Source organism: Xyrauchen texanus, chromosome 33 (genome assembly GCF_025860055.1).
Source record: "Xyrauchen texanus isolate HMW12.3.18 chromosome 33, RBS_HiC_50CHRs, whole genome shotgun sequence".
Classification (NCBI taxonomy): domain Eukaryota; kingdom Metazoa; phylum Chordata; class Actinopteri; order Cypriniformes; family Catostomidae; genus Xyrauchen; species Xyrauchen texanus.
This window is the reverse complement of record NC_068308.1, coordinates 30,451,320-30,469,956: the sequence shown is the minus strand read 5'-3', so window position 1 is coordinate 30,469,956 and position 18,637 is coordinate 30,451,320. Positions and strand designations below refer to the sequence as shown.

Below are 18,637 nucleotides of genomic sequence, written 5' to 3'. Positions count from 1 at the left end.
ATGGCGGCGCCCCTGACATGGAAAAGACTTCTGTTCTCCGTGTACACTCCTGCGCTTTCCTGGGTTTTCACGAGGATTTCAGACAGATTCTTCAAGACACATGATCAGAGGAGAGGGTGAGTGATGGCGATGCTTTAATCACAGTTTCATTACATAAAATATTCGATAGAAAGCGAGTTATGTTAAAGGCATGCGTGTTTGGCTAACGTATCCTGCGATTGTGAAAGGAAGAGATCTTGCATCCATGTGTAGAATTACAAACTACTTTGAGAATATGTGTCGTATAGTTTGAAAAAAAGTAATAATGAAATGATCGCTGCTTTACCCCTGATAATGTTCACTGGCATATTTCTAGTAAGCTCCATAATACCTTTTGTCTGTCGTAATTTACTGTGATGATGGATACAGCCCCTAAATAAACCGAGACTAGAGGAAATGATCAGATGGTTTGTCAACTCTCTCTCTCTTGGACAGTATATCATTATTAGTAATATATAAATAACAGCAATATATACAATTATTATTATTATTATTATTATTATTTATTTGACCACATCACATTGTGTGTGTTTGTCTAGATCTTTCACTGTCGCTCAGGTCTCATAGATCATAGATCTCTCTCTCTCTCTCTGTCTCTCTCTCTCTCTCTCTCTCTCTCTCTCTCTCTCTCTCTCTCTCTCTCTCTCACTCATTCATACATATATATATATATATATATATATATATATATATATATATATATATATATGTGTGTGTGTGTGTGTGTGTGCGTGTGTGTTATCTGATTCAGGCGTGTATTATGAATTTAATCAGATGTGACTGAGGAAATTTGTTCATGTTAGCAACTAAATGTGTCTTTAAATTATTTCATCAATATTAGGCAAGGCAAGTTTATTTATATAGCACATTTCATACACAATGGTAATTCAAAGTGCTTTACATAGAAGAGATTAAAATAAGAATAATTGAAACAGTTTAGAATATAAAATAAATTAAAATACAGTACAAACAGTTGGACATGCAGTGGCACAGTGCTCATTCAGTAAATGCACAGCTAAACAGATGTGTTTTGAGTCTGGATTTGAATGTGACTAATGTAGGAGCACATCTGATCTCTTCTGGAAGCTGGTTCCAGCTGCGGCTGGCATAATAGCTAAAAGCAGACTCTCCTTGCTTAGAGTGAACCCTTGGTATTTCTAGCTGATGTGATCCTAATGATCTGAGTGATTTTTTAAGTGCTATTGTGAGCAAGGACAAACAACCTCAATAGAATGTTATAGCCCAATTAAAGTTTTATTTTAGTTGATCCGATATTTAGAAAGCCACATGGCTCTCAGAGATATCCAGCACCTTATTCTCTTTACTTTTAAGAATGTAAAAGGCTTGCTTGAATACTGTTATCAGATTGCATTGCAATGAAAGTGGTTCATTCAAAAACACTTAAAATTAGTGGTTTGCCAAGCAGCCATTCAAATCACACCATTCAGATGACAGTCAGTAGTCTTCTGAAGAGGTGTCTTAAGTCAAATTACCTTCTGGGCTGTTTATGCAATGCTTGAAGGGCTTTTCTTGTTTGTTTTTTTTTTATTTATTTTTTATTTTTTTACAAATACCACATGTTATGTCAGGCTTGATATCTTTGAGGTTTTTGATATGTAGGACTTGTTTTTAAATGTGTGAGAGATGCAGATAACTTGATTTGCAGATTTGCAATCAGTTTCACCCACCATTGGCCTTTTGCATTTTTTACATTGCATTTAGCCTGGATGATTCTCTCAGAGGCTCCACTTTTCCTTTTGTTTCTCAGGAGTTATGAGATAGACTGTAGCCTAATGTGCGGTGAGACTCTGGATTCAGTGGAGACAAACACCGTCTGGGTTTTTGAGAACTCAGCGTGAACTTGATGTTTGGCAGGAGATCTGAGTGAAGGGTTGCATGGCTTTTGACTGCATGCTGTGTCATACAGACCATACAACTGCCTTTGTGTCTTCAGAATACTGTTGCCTTTGGAGAAGGACTTTGTAAACTGTTTAGGGTTCTAGTCAAGAGTGCTGCTGAGTAGTTTGAAATTATTAATAGCAGGCACTATTGCTTTTGCTCATACTTAGGGTTTTGTTCAAGTTCATAACCGTATTAAACTTCGTCCCACACCATTTGTGCTGCGGACATCAATGATACCTCAAATTGTCAGGCATTGTTGAGGAGAGGTGTGCCAATATTTTTCTAAGTGAGAGGACTTAAAGTTTCATTTGGTGGACAAAAAAATAGGTGAAGGAATTACAAATTGAATTTAAGGAGGGACCCCAGCCAAATCTACAGACCAGAATATCATGGCTCTTTTAAATTGGGGATGTAAGCAACCACACAGAAACACCCTAGCAACTGCATAGCAATGTGCTATAAACACTCAGAACAACTTAGCAACTGCATTGCAACACTCGCATTTTCTACTAAATCAATACTATAGTCAACAAATAAAAAGCCTAAAATGTTTTTAATGAAATTACACAGAAAATGACTTAATTAAAAGAACTGCATAAAGTCTTATAGATACAAATGATGCATTTTCCATTCAAATGTTTCTGGATTCCGTTAAATCTCTTAATTAAATTTATGATCATCTGGTCCAGCACCACTGCTCAGAGTTGTTTGATAGCATTCACAAATTCTGTTTGTGGTGTTATTTTAGTGAAGGAAAAGATACTGTGCTAAAAAGAAGTGTTATTGAAACTATCAGTGTAAGAAAAATCAGATATTATGTTAGAGCAGACAGGAGAAAAATGCAGACCGAATACTTGGGCAAGAGATAAAGGGTCATGTGTTTATTATTACTTTTATTCACCTTATTCAGCCCCGCCACTTTTCCGCACTCTGCTCTTCCAGATTTTGTCATCTAACTTCCTGTTTGTATTGAAGCTACTGAGGAGAGTTGATCAAAATGGATTACGTGTGGGAACACAGAAAGTAGTTTTCACCAAGAGTTGATGGTGTGAGTCTACAGCACCACTTTACTACGTGAAAATGCTAATGAGGTGTTTTTTGTCACTCTAAGGGCCTTTTCCGAAACCCGCGGAGGTAAATTGGACCTGGCAGATCACATTCAGACAGCTCTGACACACTGCATTTTTTCATAATACAAGCTTTTAATTGTTACACATTTAATTCTGCTTAATTTTTATATATATAACTTAATAATTTGTGTTAAAATGTGTAGTTGATGTGAAATTTCCTACTATGACAGCTCATATTATTTACACATAAAAGTTCATAACATTAAAGGAAATTACAATTGTGCTTTTTAAAATAAAATTTTCACCCTACATTTTTAGAGGCTTAAATGTGATTAAAATAGTTGTAAACATAATATAAAATAAAACATATGTTTCACATGTATATGTGTTTATGTTTAAATATAGTTGTACCCTTCCCCCATCCCTGTTTAATGCTCAAAAATCTACTTATCTGAACAATAACTCGATGGGTGAATGACCAGCCTGATCTCACATAAAAATCGGCAAGTGTGTGATGCTTTTTCTTTTGCCAAAATCGGTATATGTTGACCAAATTTGAAAACGCTGCCTCCAGAGGCTAAAACGGTAAGTGTTTCATAGCATGTAAACAAGTGTGACATCCATTTATATCCAGGAGAGTTTGCCAGAAGCCATAATTGTTTTCATCTGAACAGGGTGTAAAACGGTGAAGAAGAATTCTTATTTTATTTAATCTCCCCCAACCAAAACCCAAATCTAACCATTACTAGAGACAAAATGCAATGTTAGGGACAAAAATGCAACCTCCTTATCATGCTCATGATTGTTTATACAAACGTGATTGCTTCCTCATTTAATTACGGATTGAACTGCGGTCTCCCATGCAACTGATGCAAAATGCTACCAGTCGAGCCACAAGGGAAAGTAATGGTTGTTAAGCCATTCCAAATATGTCCGATGGGAGATAGGGCATGTCAGTAAAGTTGGCATACTGTTGCTGATCCTTTGGTAACGGAACTTTTGGAAACAGCATGCCGACTTCCCGTGTGATCATGTTGGAATGACATGAAAAGATGGCCAGCTAGAGGTGTTGTACAGAGATATTTTAAATGACTTTGTGTTGTGTCTCGGAGTTTCATAAGTACAGAGGCACATCAGTATGTCCACAGCGTGAAGGTAGGATCTTGTGGATTTATGAATGATGTACTCTTGTCTTAAAATTTTCCCCCTCTGCTTCAGTTGTTATGACATCCCCTGAACACATTAAAATACTGATGATAACTGTTGACAACTCTATAACCTGTAAATCCACTTTGCTAGCTAATTACACTTTGACATCAACACCATAGATATCTATATAGTGATGGCTAGAATGGAAGTTCCGAGACAAAATGTTCAAGATGGCTGCATGCTAGTTTCTCTGTTGCATAAGTTGAATACTATTCCCAATGTATTATTTATTGTTTTATTTTTTTTAATTAATTACATGTCATGGTCTTGGATATAGTACTTAATCGCCTATATGTTTCCCAATCAGCATTTTCCCTTGTCCCTTTATGTTAAAAGACTTCTAATATTCAATGGAATAATTTTTAATCCTTTGATATTATCCAGTTTGAAAGTAAGAATTTGTAGTGATAGCTACACTATTAAGTGATAAATTAAAAGCTAGGCAAATCCATTAAACTAAGAGGGTTGTAGTAATATAACAACAAAACAAATATAAAAGAACAAACAAGAGCACATTTTTTTATCTGGCCCAGCAGCCCCATCCTCCTAAGCCAAAGCATCTCTGTGAGAAGGCCAAATTAATTAAATATAAGCAGTCCACAAAAAGTTCGTTCTTCATCAGAAATAGGACAAGAACTGAGAACAGCCGGTAATACAACAGTACGTTTTTACGACAATCGGATACAGACAAGCAAATCCATTTGTGGCAAATAACTAAAAGACATGCCAGCAAAAATAAACCAGCTGACAGGTAAACAGTTGGGGCTTGCCATCGACAATGACACTAAGTGTACACAGATACAGAAGAGAGTGCTTTAGATTAAGTTCACAGAGTCTCAGTGTAACTATATCAAAGCAACAGGCTCCTCTTCAAGAGATCTGCACTGAAATCAGGATGTAGATGTGAGTACCTTTAAACGCCAGCTCCTTCTCTCTAGCAAGACATTCACATTTAGTCATTTAGCAGACACTTTATCCAAACCGACTAACAAATGAGGAACATGGCAAGCAATATATCATACGAAGTTCAACAACATCTACTGTGTTATTCTGCCAAGCTCTCAAGGTGGCTGGAGTTCTATAAGTGCTAGTGCAGAAGAAAGAGACAGAGAACGTTTTTTTTGTGTGTGTACATTAAGTGTAAGTTAAGTTCAATAGTAAGTGCAATTAGTGTGGATTGGTTACGTGCATGCGGAACAGATGTGTTTTCAGTTTATTCATGATAGGGCTTGGACCAGCTCTATCATTGGGTAGAAACATAGGAGTGCGGAGAGCCAATTCGATAACGGGAGGAGTGGAGAAGTTTTTTTGCCCAAGGAGCGGTGGGATTAACATAAAACCAAGAATATCGTGGCCCTCAGAGAATTCAGGAATCTTAAAGCAAAGATTAGAAGATCAGCTTCTATTCTCCGGGTCCTGAATCATGTCCATCAGGTAGGCATTAACTTAGTTAGTTCTCTGGACTGTATCAAAAGATCTTGTCGATTGTCCTCGTTAGCTCTAGTGAAGAAGCATGTTCACCAAGAGTGTCCAAGGACAGCTGTATGCTGCTCAGTTTTGTTTGAATAAAATAAAGGATTGATTCATCCTTTGAATCAAGATAAGTGAGCATATCAGTCTTGATCTGTTGTATGCCATCCCATAAAGTTTGTAGGGATTTCTGATTTTGTTGATCCAATGCCATTGTTAAGCCAATCAGTGTTATCCAGTCATTGTTCCAAGTAAATGTAAATATAAATATACACTAGACTTGTTTAAAACTATGACAAGTCATGCATATAAAAGTCACACTATTAGGATGATTTGTAAGGCAAAAAAGTTTGTAGAGCTATAAGAAAGTAGCCGCGCACACTAACGCTGTGCCCATTTTGTCACTGATTTAACATAAATCACAGTACTGCCAGTCTCCTTCTTGGAAATGGATTAAAAAGATTTCTCCATCCCTCCCCTCCTTCTCTTTCTTTCTGTCATCCTGTAGGTCCACTGTGCTACTCTCGGCCCCTCTTCTGGCAGAGGCTGACCCAGCCCCCGTGGCCTCCTCCAGGCCTCCAGGCTTCACTGGAGCTGAGGGCCTCCACACTCGGTTCCACTGGATGTCTGATCATGTACCCGCTTTCAGGGTCCCAGGGGGACACATTCACATCCTGTACTCACCTGATGAGTTTTATCAGACTATGAAGGTTTGTGTTTATCTTGAGATTAATTAAATGCACTTTTTGTAAGCCACAATTCTGGGAGAAAGCCAAGTAATTGCACCTTCAAAGAACACTATAAATATGACTGGTTGTTAAAAAGATCTTGTGCCAACACATTACTGTCTGCATCATTTCCTGGAACAGTATTGCTCTACATTTCTTTTGTTTCAAGTTAACTTTTTTTGTTTTTTTTTTGTTTATGGAACATTTTTTCAGAAAAATGTAAAAAATAAAATATATAATATATATATATATATATAAAAAAATTATCACCCACCCCTGCAGAAGATTTTAAGGTATTAAAAGAACCAATAATTATGTGTAGACTGCTTTTTATTGTCTGTAAAACATCTTGTAAAAAGGCAATATCTCATTTATTTTATTGTTCTCTTTATTTGCCTAGGCTCTAATCAAAACGGCCAAGAGCCGTGTGGTGATGGCATCTCTTTACCTTGGCACAGGACCTCTTGAGCAAGATCTTGTACGTTGCCAGTTTGTATATGTTTACTGTCACTAAGCACTAAAAAACAGTGTTGCACCTGACTGCATCAAATGATTGCTGATTGGAGGTTGAGCATATCTTAACTGATCTGTTTTAACTCCTCTGAGGTAAAGAAGGTTTTCACACAATGATCATAAGCAAGTTTTATGATTGATCCTGGGGTTATTGGTTCTTCTTGAGGCAAGCATCACTATTGCTATTGCTCAATGCTCATATTTGGGGTTAGGAATTTGACTCCTAACCCCAAGTATGGACTTTAATGATAATTCAAATTGTGCAGCTTGTTGAGGAGAGGTGTGTTGTACTTTTAAGCAATCAAAATGAAAATTTTTACCTGCTGGATGATAAAATCACTCAATAAAATTTATAAATCTTGATTGCAAAATATAAATACAAAATGTATTTTAATTGCCACCTCAATGTACAATATGCTGACATTTCCTTGTTCACATTAACATTCAAAACCATCTGGACAAGACATAATTTTCCCAATTAAGGTCTATACTTTTTTTCAGAACCCTGCATCTGTTTAAAAGAATAGTTCACCCAAAAATGCTAATTCTCTCAACATTAACTCACCCTTATGCCATCTCAAACTCATATGATTTTCTTTCTTCTGCAGAAAATGAAGATATTTTGATGAGTATATGATGTGAATATATCCATACAATGCAAGTCAATGGGGTCCAATGCTTTCAAACTACAAAAAGGACATATTAGGTAATCCATATGTCCTTTTTGGAGCTTGGAAGTGTTGGACCCCATTGACTTTCAAACATTGCAGTGGGACTGCTTATAATTTGCATTGCTTTGACTTCCTATCAGAACTACTATTTAGAACCCATGCCTACTCTATAGGGCTATATGTAGCTTCTAGTTTGTCTAACTTCAGAAATTAGAGGCAAAAGTCATTACACTCTTTCAATGACCGGCTCATTTCTTTTGAAGGTTGATTGCATGGAAGAGGCATTAGAGCGTTCGCAGGGAGAGGATGCACCTGATCTCAAAGTTTCTTTTCTGCTGGATTATACCAGAGGTTCAAGAGGTCTGTCTCTCTATGTTTCAGTCTTACAGGTCCTGTTTACATCTGGTATAAAGGGCCATCTTGGGTAATTCGATCATAAGTGGACAGCGTTAAATACAGGTGCAAACATGGATCACTCATGCCACATTTGGAAGTGGTCAAATATGCACATGAATTGTAGTGAATACACTAATTTGTATATGATTATTTCCTGATGAGAAAATGTTTCCACTCATGATTGGATCAGCCTTGACAATCCTTGTGTAAACAGGGCCATGGTGTCATTCACACTCACATTTTCTCACTCATCCGCACACATTCCCCATCTCTCACTGTCTTTTTTTACTTCCTTCTGAACGTGAATTCTGTTTATGTTGAAAAAGTAATGTGCATGATAATAATGTAAAGTCATAGCTTGACCTTTTAATCAAATTCCAGTGAAATTATCAGAAGGAAATATTGCCTACAGGAAAACCCCTGCTAATCTTTGCTTCCCTCTCTGAAGAGTGACTAACATACAAAAGACATGTCTTTTGTGAAGGGCATGGGTGTAATTTTGGAGGATTTCCAGTTTTGTAAATTGTTGGGTAGAGTTCAGACCTCCTCCCTGTTTCTTTCTTTTACCTAGAAAACTACTTAACAGGAATTGTTAGTCATTTCATTGACCACCATTGATCCTACTAAAAATGTATTTTAAAACTCTAATCTAATGAGATTGTAAGAATTCAAATCTGATATGTCATGGTAACTGAGGCATCGTATTTCATAATAGATTAAATCTTTCTTCAAAATATATCTTCCTTGATTTTAGTGGTTCAGTTCCTACTTGCTTCTGAATGTGAACTTTTAGTGTTTTTATTTATAATGGGGTGTTCGCGCTGACATGAGTGATTTGGATTGACAAAATAACCTCAAGTCATTCATTTTCAGTTAAAGTTGGTGATTATTGGCAATATGAACAATGCTGAGCATAGCTCAACTTAATCCAAAGTAACATGATGCTTTAGCCACATTTCTACTATCTGGCCAGTGCAAGCCAGGGCCAGAGCCCTTCTATCAAGGTTAGCATTTGGTAGCAATGCATAATGCGTGGTCCCATAGACATTCTATGGGCAGTACACTGGCGAGGAGACATGAGGACATTTTCTTTTAATGGGTGCTCATGAGGAGATGATTCAGTGTGCTGAATAAACTGCTTTTGTAAGAAATCAGTTTACGGGTCTTTCCATTCATTTGTATGGTGTCCGCGAGCATTGGCTTACTGTTGTAACATGCTAGTTGACCATTTCGCTCTCACCTACGATAAAAGCATGGAGGTTGTATCTCTGTAAAGATGATTTCTGCCCACGCTATCAACTGTTCAGCCAGGACCAATAGAGCTGTGAGACTAAAATCAATCTGCATTCCCACCATCGGGCCAGTAGACCCACAGCAGTGCCCTAAAACCCACCCTGGTGCCAACGTCACACACCCTGCCCATTTCACAAGCAAGAGGAAAGCTCAAGTTGAGGTATCAGACTCTGGAGACTAGCTAGTCCTCGAAATGAACATGGAGAGTGAAGCTGCCGTTTGTTTGTTTATTTAGGTTTTTGCTTGGTGGAAAGTGAGACCTGACTCCGCCTTTGACCCCACCTCAATCCCCAGTTGGCCTTCTTTGGCCCAAGAGTAATCGGCGGGCCAAAGGCAATTAGCTGCTAGCCCCAAGGAACCCCCAAGGGGGTACAGTGACACCCCAGAAGTGACAGTGGGAACGTAACTGTCCCTGACATGCACTAGCACACCATAATTTGGCACGAGTAGCCATGTTTCCACTAACGGGCCAGCTAGTACATGCCATGGCCAGTTGCATTCCCAGTGTCACTTCCGGAGCTTCATCGTGCCTCCTCTGGGCTTCCTTGAGGCCAATGGTCTTTGGCTCAGTAATTACCCCTGTGAAAATGTGCAATGTCTAGCCTGTGGCATCTGCGGTAACGAATACGTGATTAAGTATATTGGTGCCGAACTTATCATATTGTGTATCCAGCACACAATGGTACAGGGACTTTTTGCGGACACCGTACAAATCCTTTCTCATTTTGAGGGCTACCTAGACTCTTGTCCAGTGTCTGATACATCTGAGTTTCCCTCTTGCTTATGAAATGGGTGTGTGACATTTGCACCAAGGCGGCATATTAAGGGCGGTATTTAGGGCAACACTGTGGAGCTATTGGCCTGATGCTGGAAATTCAGATACATTTTGGTCTTGCGGCTTGAGTTTCTGAGGCTATTGGCCTGGGCTAAACAGTTGATAGCCCTGGCTTGCACTGGCCTGATAAAAAAGCGGCTGTTGTGGAAACAATACAAATGACTACCAATGGTATTGCTGTTGTTGATCCAGCACCTGATACAGTTGGATTCAAAAATCAAGTAGAAACACGGACTTGGTGACCTCCAGCAGTTTAGTTGTATTTTGCATTGATTCTCATTTTATTTTTGCAGGTAAGCACAATTCGCGCACAATGTTATTGCCGCTACTTCAGCGTTTCCCAGAGCAGATGAGAGTGTCCCTGTACCACACTCCAGACCTGCGGGGTCTAATGCGTCTTCTGGTGCCTGAACGCTTTAACGAAACTATTGGAGTACAGCACATCAAGGCGTACCTTTTTGACAACAGTCTCATCATAAGTGGGTGTGTATGCATATGATCACTTTAAGGTTAGTTGACAAAAATATGCTTGTAATGTAAATACCAAAATGTCCAAGTATCAGCAGTCATATTTCATTGTAGATGAGCTCTAAAGTTGATTATCTGCACAAATATTCCCACACGCACATTGTAAAATTGATTTTACTGTTCATGGCTTGTTTTTAGACTTTGTGGAACCAATGTAAACAACTTCCACTCATTAAAGGAAGATATGTCTTGACTTCACTGCAAAAAAATAAAATAAAATAAATTAAAGACAAGTATTTTTGTCTTGTATTCCAGTAAAAAAATATTTTTGTATTTTGTTTTGAGAGAAATCAAATCAAATGTAGTGAACTTTAGATTTAAAACAAGAAAAGAAAACTGCCAATAGGGTAAGCAAAATAAACTTTGAATTAAGTTTATTTTGCTTACCCCATTGGTAGATTTCTTTCTTTCTTCTTGTTTTAAGTGTAAAGTTCACACAAGTTTGTCAGATTTATTTTTAAACAAGACTTAATATCTTATTCCATTTTGCTTGACAAGTAATGAAATCATCTTTTAAGAATGTAATTTTACAGGAAAACAAGACAAAAAAACTTGTTTGTAATCAGATCATGCAAAAAAAACATTTTTTTGCAGTGTTTGAGTGTGATATCATCTCTTATAGGGCCAATCTGAGCGACTCCTATTTCACTAATCGTCAGGATCGTTATGTACTTTTGGAGGACTGCCAGGAGGTGGCTGATTTCTTTGCTGAACTGGTGGGAGCCGTGGGAGATGTGTCACTGCAGCTCCAGCCTGACAACAGTGTGCACATGATGGAGGGGATGGTGCATCCCTACAAAGGCAAGTGGCTTTAAATGACTGAAACCTTTTGAAAAATAGATGCTTCTTTCAATAATGAATATTTGAGGTACAATACATGTTTGTGGCATGATGCTGATTACCACACAAATTAATTTCGACGTGCCCCTCCTTTTCTTTAAAAAAAGATTTACAATGAAAGTTAATGGGGCCAATCCATAAACGTTAAAATACTCACTGTTTCAAAAGTATAGACACAAGACAAACATTTTGCATTTTAACATGATTTTAGTGTGATAAAATCACTTTCTACCTTTTCTGTGAAAAATTACTTTATATTGAATTTTACAACTTCGCATTGAGATGTAACGCTGTAAACCCTAAAACATCTTAAATTAAATAATAAAAAAATGCTGTGTATATATATATATATATATATATATATATATATATATATATATATATATATATATAAACAACTTAACAGCTCAAACAATACACAAGTTTAAACAGGAGAATTAATATAAGTGCTTTTATACAATAATTAGCTTCACATTTCTGCCTATAGACCCTTAAAAATTTGGCCCCATTCACTTCCATTGTAAGTGCCTCACTGTAACCTTGATTTTAGCATTTTAGTAAAGGAGGGACAAGTCGAAATGTTTTTTTTTTTGGTAATCAACATTATGCCATAAATGTTTTCGATTGAGCTCAACTTGTATTGAACTCACAATATTCCTTTACATAGAGAAACACAGACTTTTTATTCTTTTTACATTTTACATACACATTAATGGGGAATGCACTAATTGTGCTTGTTTATTTGCACATGCTGTTTGCGTTGTTTTTGCGCACAAATCACTAAAGGAATTATGCAAATCAGCTAATTACACAAACACAGGCAACTAGTGCTAAATGTAATCTGCATGGCCTCATTCCCCAGATTGCAGGCTAGGTTGTGGAGGATGCAGCAGACTACCAAGATCTAGTAACTTTGCCAGGACTGCATAAGATTGCTCCATCATTGCAATTCAGCCACCTGAATTGGTTCTTTAAATGCAGAAATTATGCATGACTATATTTGCGTAATTTGATCATCTTATGATGCATTACTGTATCCGTGATAGCTAAAAATGAACACAAACATTCTATTTAAATAAAATTTGTTTTACTGCCTGCCTTCCATGGGCGTTAAAAGGGCCACATTAAGTGTGCCAGTTAAATGGCATTTGTGCATCCGATGCATTCTTTAATCAGCATCAAATTGCATAAAAAATTAGGCATGTTTTCATTAAAAAGAATGAAAATGAATTGAGACACAAGGTTGTGCATTGAGATACCTTAACCCTAAAGTGCTGCAACTATTTAGTGAACTTGCACATGAGTTTCACAGGGATTTGTCCTTTAGGTATTAAGAGCATCATTATTTTGGTAAAGACAGTCAGTCATAATGCAAGTGAGCTACAACTTTGTCAGCATTTTTGGATAATGATCTCTTCACTATCAAAGTATTCCTGATAAGAGTTATGAAGCAGTGTTTTTTAGAGATTGTCATGGTTCCCCAATTCTACCTCTAAATGAATCAGAAGTGATGATGGTATATCCATCACTACTCATTTTCTTGTAATACTGGCATTGTGGTTACATGTTGAATAACAGGAACTTCAAAGTCTTTTTGAGATCCAGGTCTTGGTGCTCTTGCGATTCTCAGCTTCAGAAGTGAATGGTGTATCTTTCAGTCTAGTTGGTCCCTGAGTGAATGACTGATTATGCTCATTCAGCCCGAGTCCATATCCGTAACACAAGCGCAGCCATGCTGTTCGATGACATAATTGTGGTGGAGCAGGGCCATAGTTTGTCACAGATCCCAGAAATAGTGCAATGATGTCACCTTGCTGGTGGAAAATGATCTGTGCTGGGAGGGAGGAAAGAAGAGATGCGGGAGGATGATAGGTTCGGGAAGGAGCTATTTGGACCTTGATACAGTCCATCAAGACAATGAGGTCAACTGGAAATGATGGACTGATAACCAAAAACAAGAATAGTTAACTATGACGGGTAAAGGAGGAAAAATCAGAGTGTGAAAAAAAATGTAAGACTAAAAAGCACATGCACTTGAGTCAGGGTGACATTTCTCTTTGCGACCGCATATGAATTAGGGTTTGAACGACTACTTATTTAGACTAATCTGCGGGTCAATGAGTACCATATGTAAGTGACTGAAAATATGCCATGGAGCATCAGCAGTTATTGCTGTTTCTGGCAAGTCCAATGCTGTGCTACCGAAGAGTGTGTGAGTGGAGATATGGGTTTGAGCAGCTCAGAGGATGCAGGTGAGAAATAAAAGCGTGTTTATGTCCATTGCCAGAATAATGCATTTGTTGAAAATGTTTAATTGAATTAACCTCATTTACTTTCAGTATTTTCTGAAAGCCCCTCAAATAAAGATAATTCAATATAAATAATACATAAAGAAAATAATTATACAAATATGATGTATAATTCATATATACTGAAATATTTAGCATTATTGTGGCCAACAAATATTGATTAGGCAATACAAAAAGAGGCTTTAGAAAGTCAGTAGCTTATATTGTTTGTTTTATTTGCATATTAAACGTAGTGTAGGCCTACAGTCAGCAATCCATTTTGCAATTGAGTTCATCAGTCTTTCCTGTTCTTACATGGCGCGTTTTAACCTTTCATCTGCGATCATTTGAATTATATTGTTGGTCTTGTACAAATGCATCAGACGGACGCTTTTGAACAGTCTCACTAGTTTTCAACATCCTAAACCCTGCATTTTTAGGACATTGTGTGAAGTTAAAACTTGACTAAAATCGCATCTGGAGATCCCTGCATTCAGTTGTGCTTTGTCTAGCTGTCAAGGTTGCCTTCTGGTTCTCATTCTGGTTTTTGAGTTTGTTTGAAGCATGCAGACTGCCCCCCCGCTGCCGCAGCTCATAAAACATTTTTTGCTCCAATTCTTACAGAATTTATGTATGGGTCAGATGGCATGATTATTTGCATTGATTTTATGTAATTTATGTATTTTTATATAATTAACACATTACATTTATAGCTGTAGTTATTATACAAAACCAATGATGCACAGTTTGTGAACAGAGAAAGTTCCCTCCTCCCATCACCATTTACTGTACAGAACAAGCACAACTAAAGTCACGTGACCCGCAGCTGGTTGACACACACCCAGTGCGTCAAGTAGAGACAACTAATCGACTTAATAGGAAATGCCTGGGAAGAGATGTATGGAAACTGGGAAAAAGCCTTATCTTCCAGTAAGAATAACTGGAGTCCATTGAGGAGCTCATCCGCTGAATCGGCAGTACAGTCTTGCCTCTCTATCTCCAGTAATTGGATGCCACAGTCTGTCGGTAAGAGCCGCTGAACTCCGTGGCCTGTTAACTGGATGTGTTTTGGCCTCTGAGGCCTAGAGGCTTGGGGTGTCTGGCTCTGTGTCCGTGGGGAAAGCCCCTGTACCGTGCTTCAAAGAGCAGCTTGTTTGTTCTCCTCTGGCCATACATATTTGTGGAGGCTTTCTTTTTTGTTATTCTCTGCATTTGACAAACAGAATATTCCTCTCCATTCATGCACATACTTGCTGTTAACTAAATAAGCAGAGACCGTAGAACAGCAGGTTTCTGCCATACTTTACCAACATGCAGTGTTTTGCCCTGAAGCTAATTCATTATTTACAGATAATCTCTCTTGCTATGACTCACCGTGGCACATTATGTCTAGCAGAGGCGCCAGAGTTTGACAGAGCGCCTTTCCAGACGGTCAGCAGTTATTGAGCCGCATCTCTGAGGATTTGATCATGCATTTGCAGGGTCTTGCATGAGCAAATACCTGATAGAATGGATTGGATTGGATTGGAGAGGAATGGATTACGTGTCATTTCACGTTGGTGATGTACACACTTGTTCAAATAAGTGTGAATATGGGCACCTTGTTGAAATCAGTTTCTCAGAATTTTGTATTTTTTATCTTTGATATGAGAGGTTTTTGCTTTTGATGGAAACATGTTTGTAAAGCCTCATTCCAAAACCTAGAGAGCTACATAGACGGCTGCTTTTTAAGGCCTGAAATCGAATCCTAACTGAAATAGAACCTCACACCTGTAAGTGACTGATTTAAAAAAGTTCTACAGGCAACAACTATGTGCGTCATACAAATAGCACTCATCATGCGAAGCTCATAAGAGACTAATAATTGATTTCAACAGCTTGTTGTTACTAATTTATGCTTAAGTAAAAGAAAAAATATTGGGTAAAATAGTACATTTTTAATTAGATTGTTCCATTTATTTTTGGATATTGAATGAATAGACATTTATAATCAACATTCCTCTTGTTTTGTCCTCCATCTTGGATAAATATTTTTACAAGCTTGTTGCAATACATTTTGGGATTGTATTCTCCACAAAGAACACATGCAATACTGTTTTTCAGTTGTTCTTCTACAGTATGTAAACATGAATTAGATGATTGTGCAATGTCTTGCTGTTTTCTCAGATGCATTTTTTTTAGATGCTGTGTCAAGTTTAAAAGAACTTCAACAGTCTGTTCTATTTGATACGCCTCGTCAAGCTTTTTTTTAATGCAAGAATGTGTTCGGTTTGAATGGCCCCTTAGAATTGGCCCAAAAGAATGTGTACTTTCTGTTACTGCTTTTGCATTGGGAAAGCACCTATTATCCCTTAAAATGCTGCCCACAGGCCTAAAAGCCAGCTTACTAGGTTTTGTAACATAGCTGAAATGTATCCAATGTTTGTAATTGTAGCACAGAGTTAAGTGTTCTTAAATGATCTTGTGGTCAAACAGGTAATAGAGCAGATTTCTCAGCATCAGCACAGAGATGGATCATGGACGTGGTGAACACGGCACGTGTCCGGCAGAGCATGCTAGAAGCGGAAAGCTCGGAGGTTCCAGACTGCGATGGTACAGTGCCAAATGACACCTGGATCTTTCCTCTGGTGCAAATGAAGCCCCTGGGCATTTACCTGGATGAGCAAGTAACAAAGCGACTACTCGCAGAGGCAGGTGGAGACTCAACCGTCTACCTGACGTCTGGTTACTTCAACTTAACGCGCACCTACATGCAGCTGGTGTTGCGTGCTGCAGCAGACTACCGTATCCTCATGGCCTCACCAGAGGTTAATGGTTTTTTTGGGGCCAAAGGAGTAGCAGGGGCAATCCCTGAGGCCTACGTTCATCTTGCTCGACAGTTCTACAACAAGGTGTTCACTTCTTTGTTATGATGGTTCATCAAGTACAAATCAGTGATTTTTCTGCACATTTTTTATGTTAAAACATTAATTGTTTTTCCTAGTATTGATTTCTTTAAAGTAATAATTCACCAAAAAAAATTATAATTATTTCCTCACACTCATGTCATTCCAGTGCCGTATGACACTCAATCTTCCGCGGAACAAAGAATTTGCAATTTTGAAGAATGTACTAGTTGCTCTTTTTCATGCATTTTTTAACGGGGACTGGAGCTTACAATCCTCAAAGCACAATATTATAAAAGTGTCCATGCTACTCATGTGCTATATTCCAAGACTTCTTAAGACATATGATGGGTTTCTTTCTGGAACAGACCAAAATGTATCATTTTCTGTTGCACAGAAGGAAGTCATACAGGTTTGGAATGACATGAGGGTGAGTAAAAGTCATAATTCTCATTTTTGGGTGAACTACTCATTTAATCATTCAGCTTTCACCTATTCAAGCTACAGTGCATCCGGAAAGTATTCACAGCACTTCACTTTTTCCACATTTTGTTATGTTACAGCTTTATTCCAAAATTTATTAAATTCATTATTTTCCTAAAAATTCTACAAACAATATCCCATAATGACAATGTGAAAGAAGTTTGTTTGAAATCTTTGCAAATTTAATACAAATAAAAAATGAGTATTCACAGCCTTTACCATGACACTCAAAATTGAGCTCAGGTGCATCCTGTTTCCACTGATAATCCTTGAGATGTTTCTACAACTTGATTGGAATCCACCTGTGGTAAATTCAGTTGATTGGACATGATTTGGAAAGCCACACACCTGTCTATATAAGGTCCCACAGTTAACAGTGCATGTCAGAGCACAAACCAAGCCATGAAGTCCAAGGAATTGTCTGTAGACTTCGAGACAGGATTGTATTGAGGCACAGATCTGGGGAAGGGTACAGAAACATTTCTGAGCATTGAAGGTCCCAATGAGCACAGTGGCCTCCATCATCCGTAAATGGAAGAAGTTTGGAACCACCAGGACTCTTCCTAGAGCTGGCCACCCGGCCCAACTGTCGGTCGGGGGAGAAGAGCCTTAGTCAGGGAGGTGACCAAGAACCTGATGGTCACTCTGACAGAGCTCCAGCATTTCTCTGTGGAAAGAAGAGAACCTTCCAGAAGAACAACCATCTCTGCAGCACTCCACCAATTAGGCCTGTATGGTAGAGTGGCCAGACGGAAACCACTCCTCAGTAAAAGGCACATGACAGCCCGCCTGGAGTTTGCCAAAAGGCACCTGAAGTACTCTTAGACCATGAGAAACTAAATTCTCTGGTCTGATGAAACAAAATCTGAACTCTTTGGCCTGAATGACAAGCATCATGTCTGGAGGAAACCAGGCACCGCTCATCACCTGGCCAATACCATCCCTACAGTGAAGCATGGTGGTGGCATTGTTTGGGGATGTTTTTCAGCGGCAGGAACTGGGAGATTAGTCAGGATCGAGGGAAAGATGAATGCAGCAATGTACAGAGACATCCTTGATGAAGACCTGCTCCAGAGTGCTCTGGACCTCAGACTGGGGCGAAGGTTCATCTTCCAACAGGACAACGACCCCAATCACACAGCCAATATAACAAAGGAGTGGTTTCAGGACAACTCTGTGAATGTCCTTTAGTGGCCCAGCAAGAGCCCAGACTTGAACCCGATTGAACATCTCTGGAGAGATCTGAAAATGGCTGTGCACCGACGCTTCCCATCCAACCTGATGGAGCTTGAGAGGTCCTGCGATGAAGAATGGGAGAAACTGCCCTAAAATAGGTGTGCTAAGCTTGTAGCATCATACACAAAAAGACTTGAGGCTGTAATTGGTGCCAAAGGTGCTTCAACAAAGTATTGAGCAAAGGCTGTGAATACCTATGTACATGTGATTTATTTATTTTTATTTTTTTGCAAAAGATTTCAAACAAACTT

At 38.3% G+C, this 18,637-nt stretch overlaps 1 protein-coding gene across 1 annotated transcript in view; it reads left to right on the top strand.

Annotated features, from left to right (window-relative positions):
• Positions 1-18,637, top strand: part of LOC127626408 (CDP-diacylglycerol--glycerol-3-phosphate 3-phosphatidyltransferase, mitochondrial) — a 32,127-nt gene continuing 13,490 nt past the window's right edge. The window contains exons 1-7 of the mRNA XM_052102146.1: positions 1-116; positions 6,199-6,400; positions 6,819-6,896; positions 7,866-7,962; positions 10,420-10,609; positions 11,277-11,455; positions 16,258-16,673. Coding sequence (XP_051958106.1) covers positions 1-116; positions 6,199-6,400; positions 6,819-6,896; positions 7,866-7,962; positions 10,420-10,609; positions 11,277-11,455; positions 16,258-16,673 — 1,278 coding nt within the window. The remainder of the gene's footprint in view (positions 117-6,198; positions 6,401-6,818; positions 6,897-7,865; positions 7,963-10,419; positions 10,610-11,276; positions 11,456-16,257; positions 16,674-18,637) is intronic.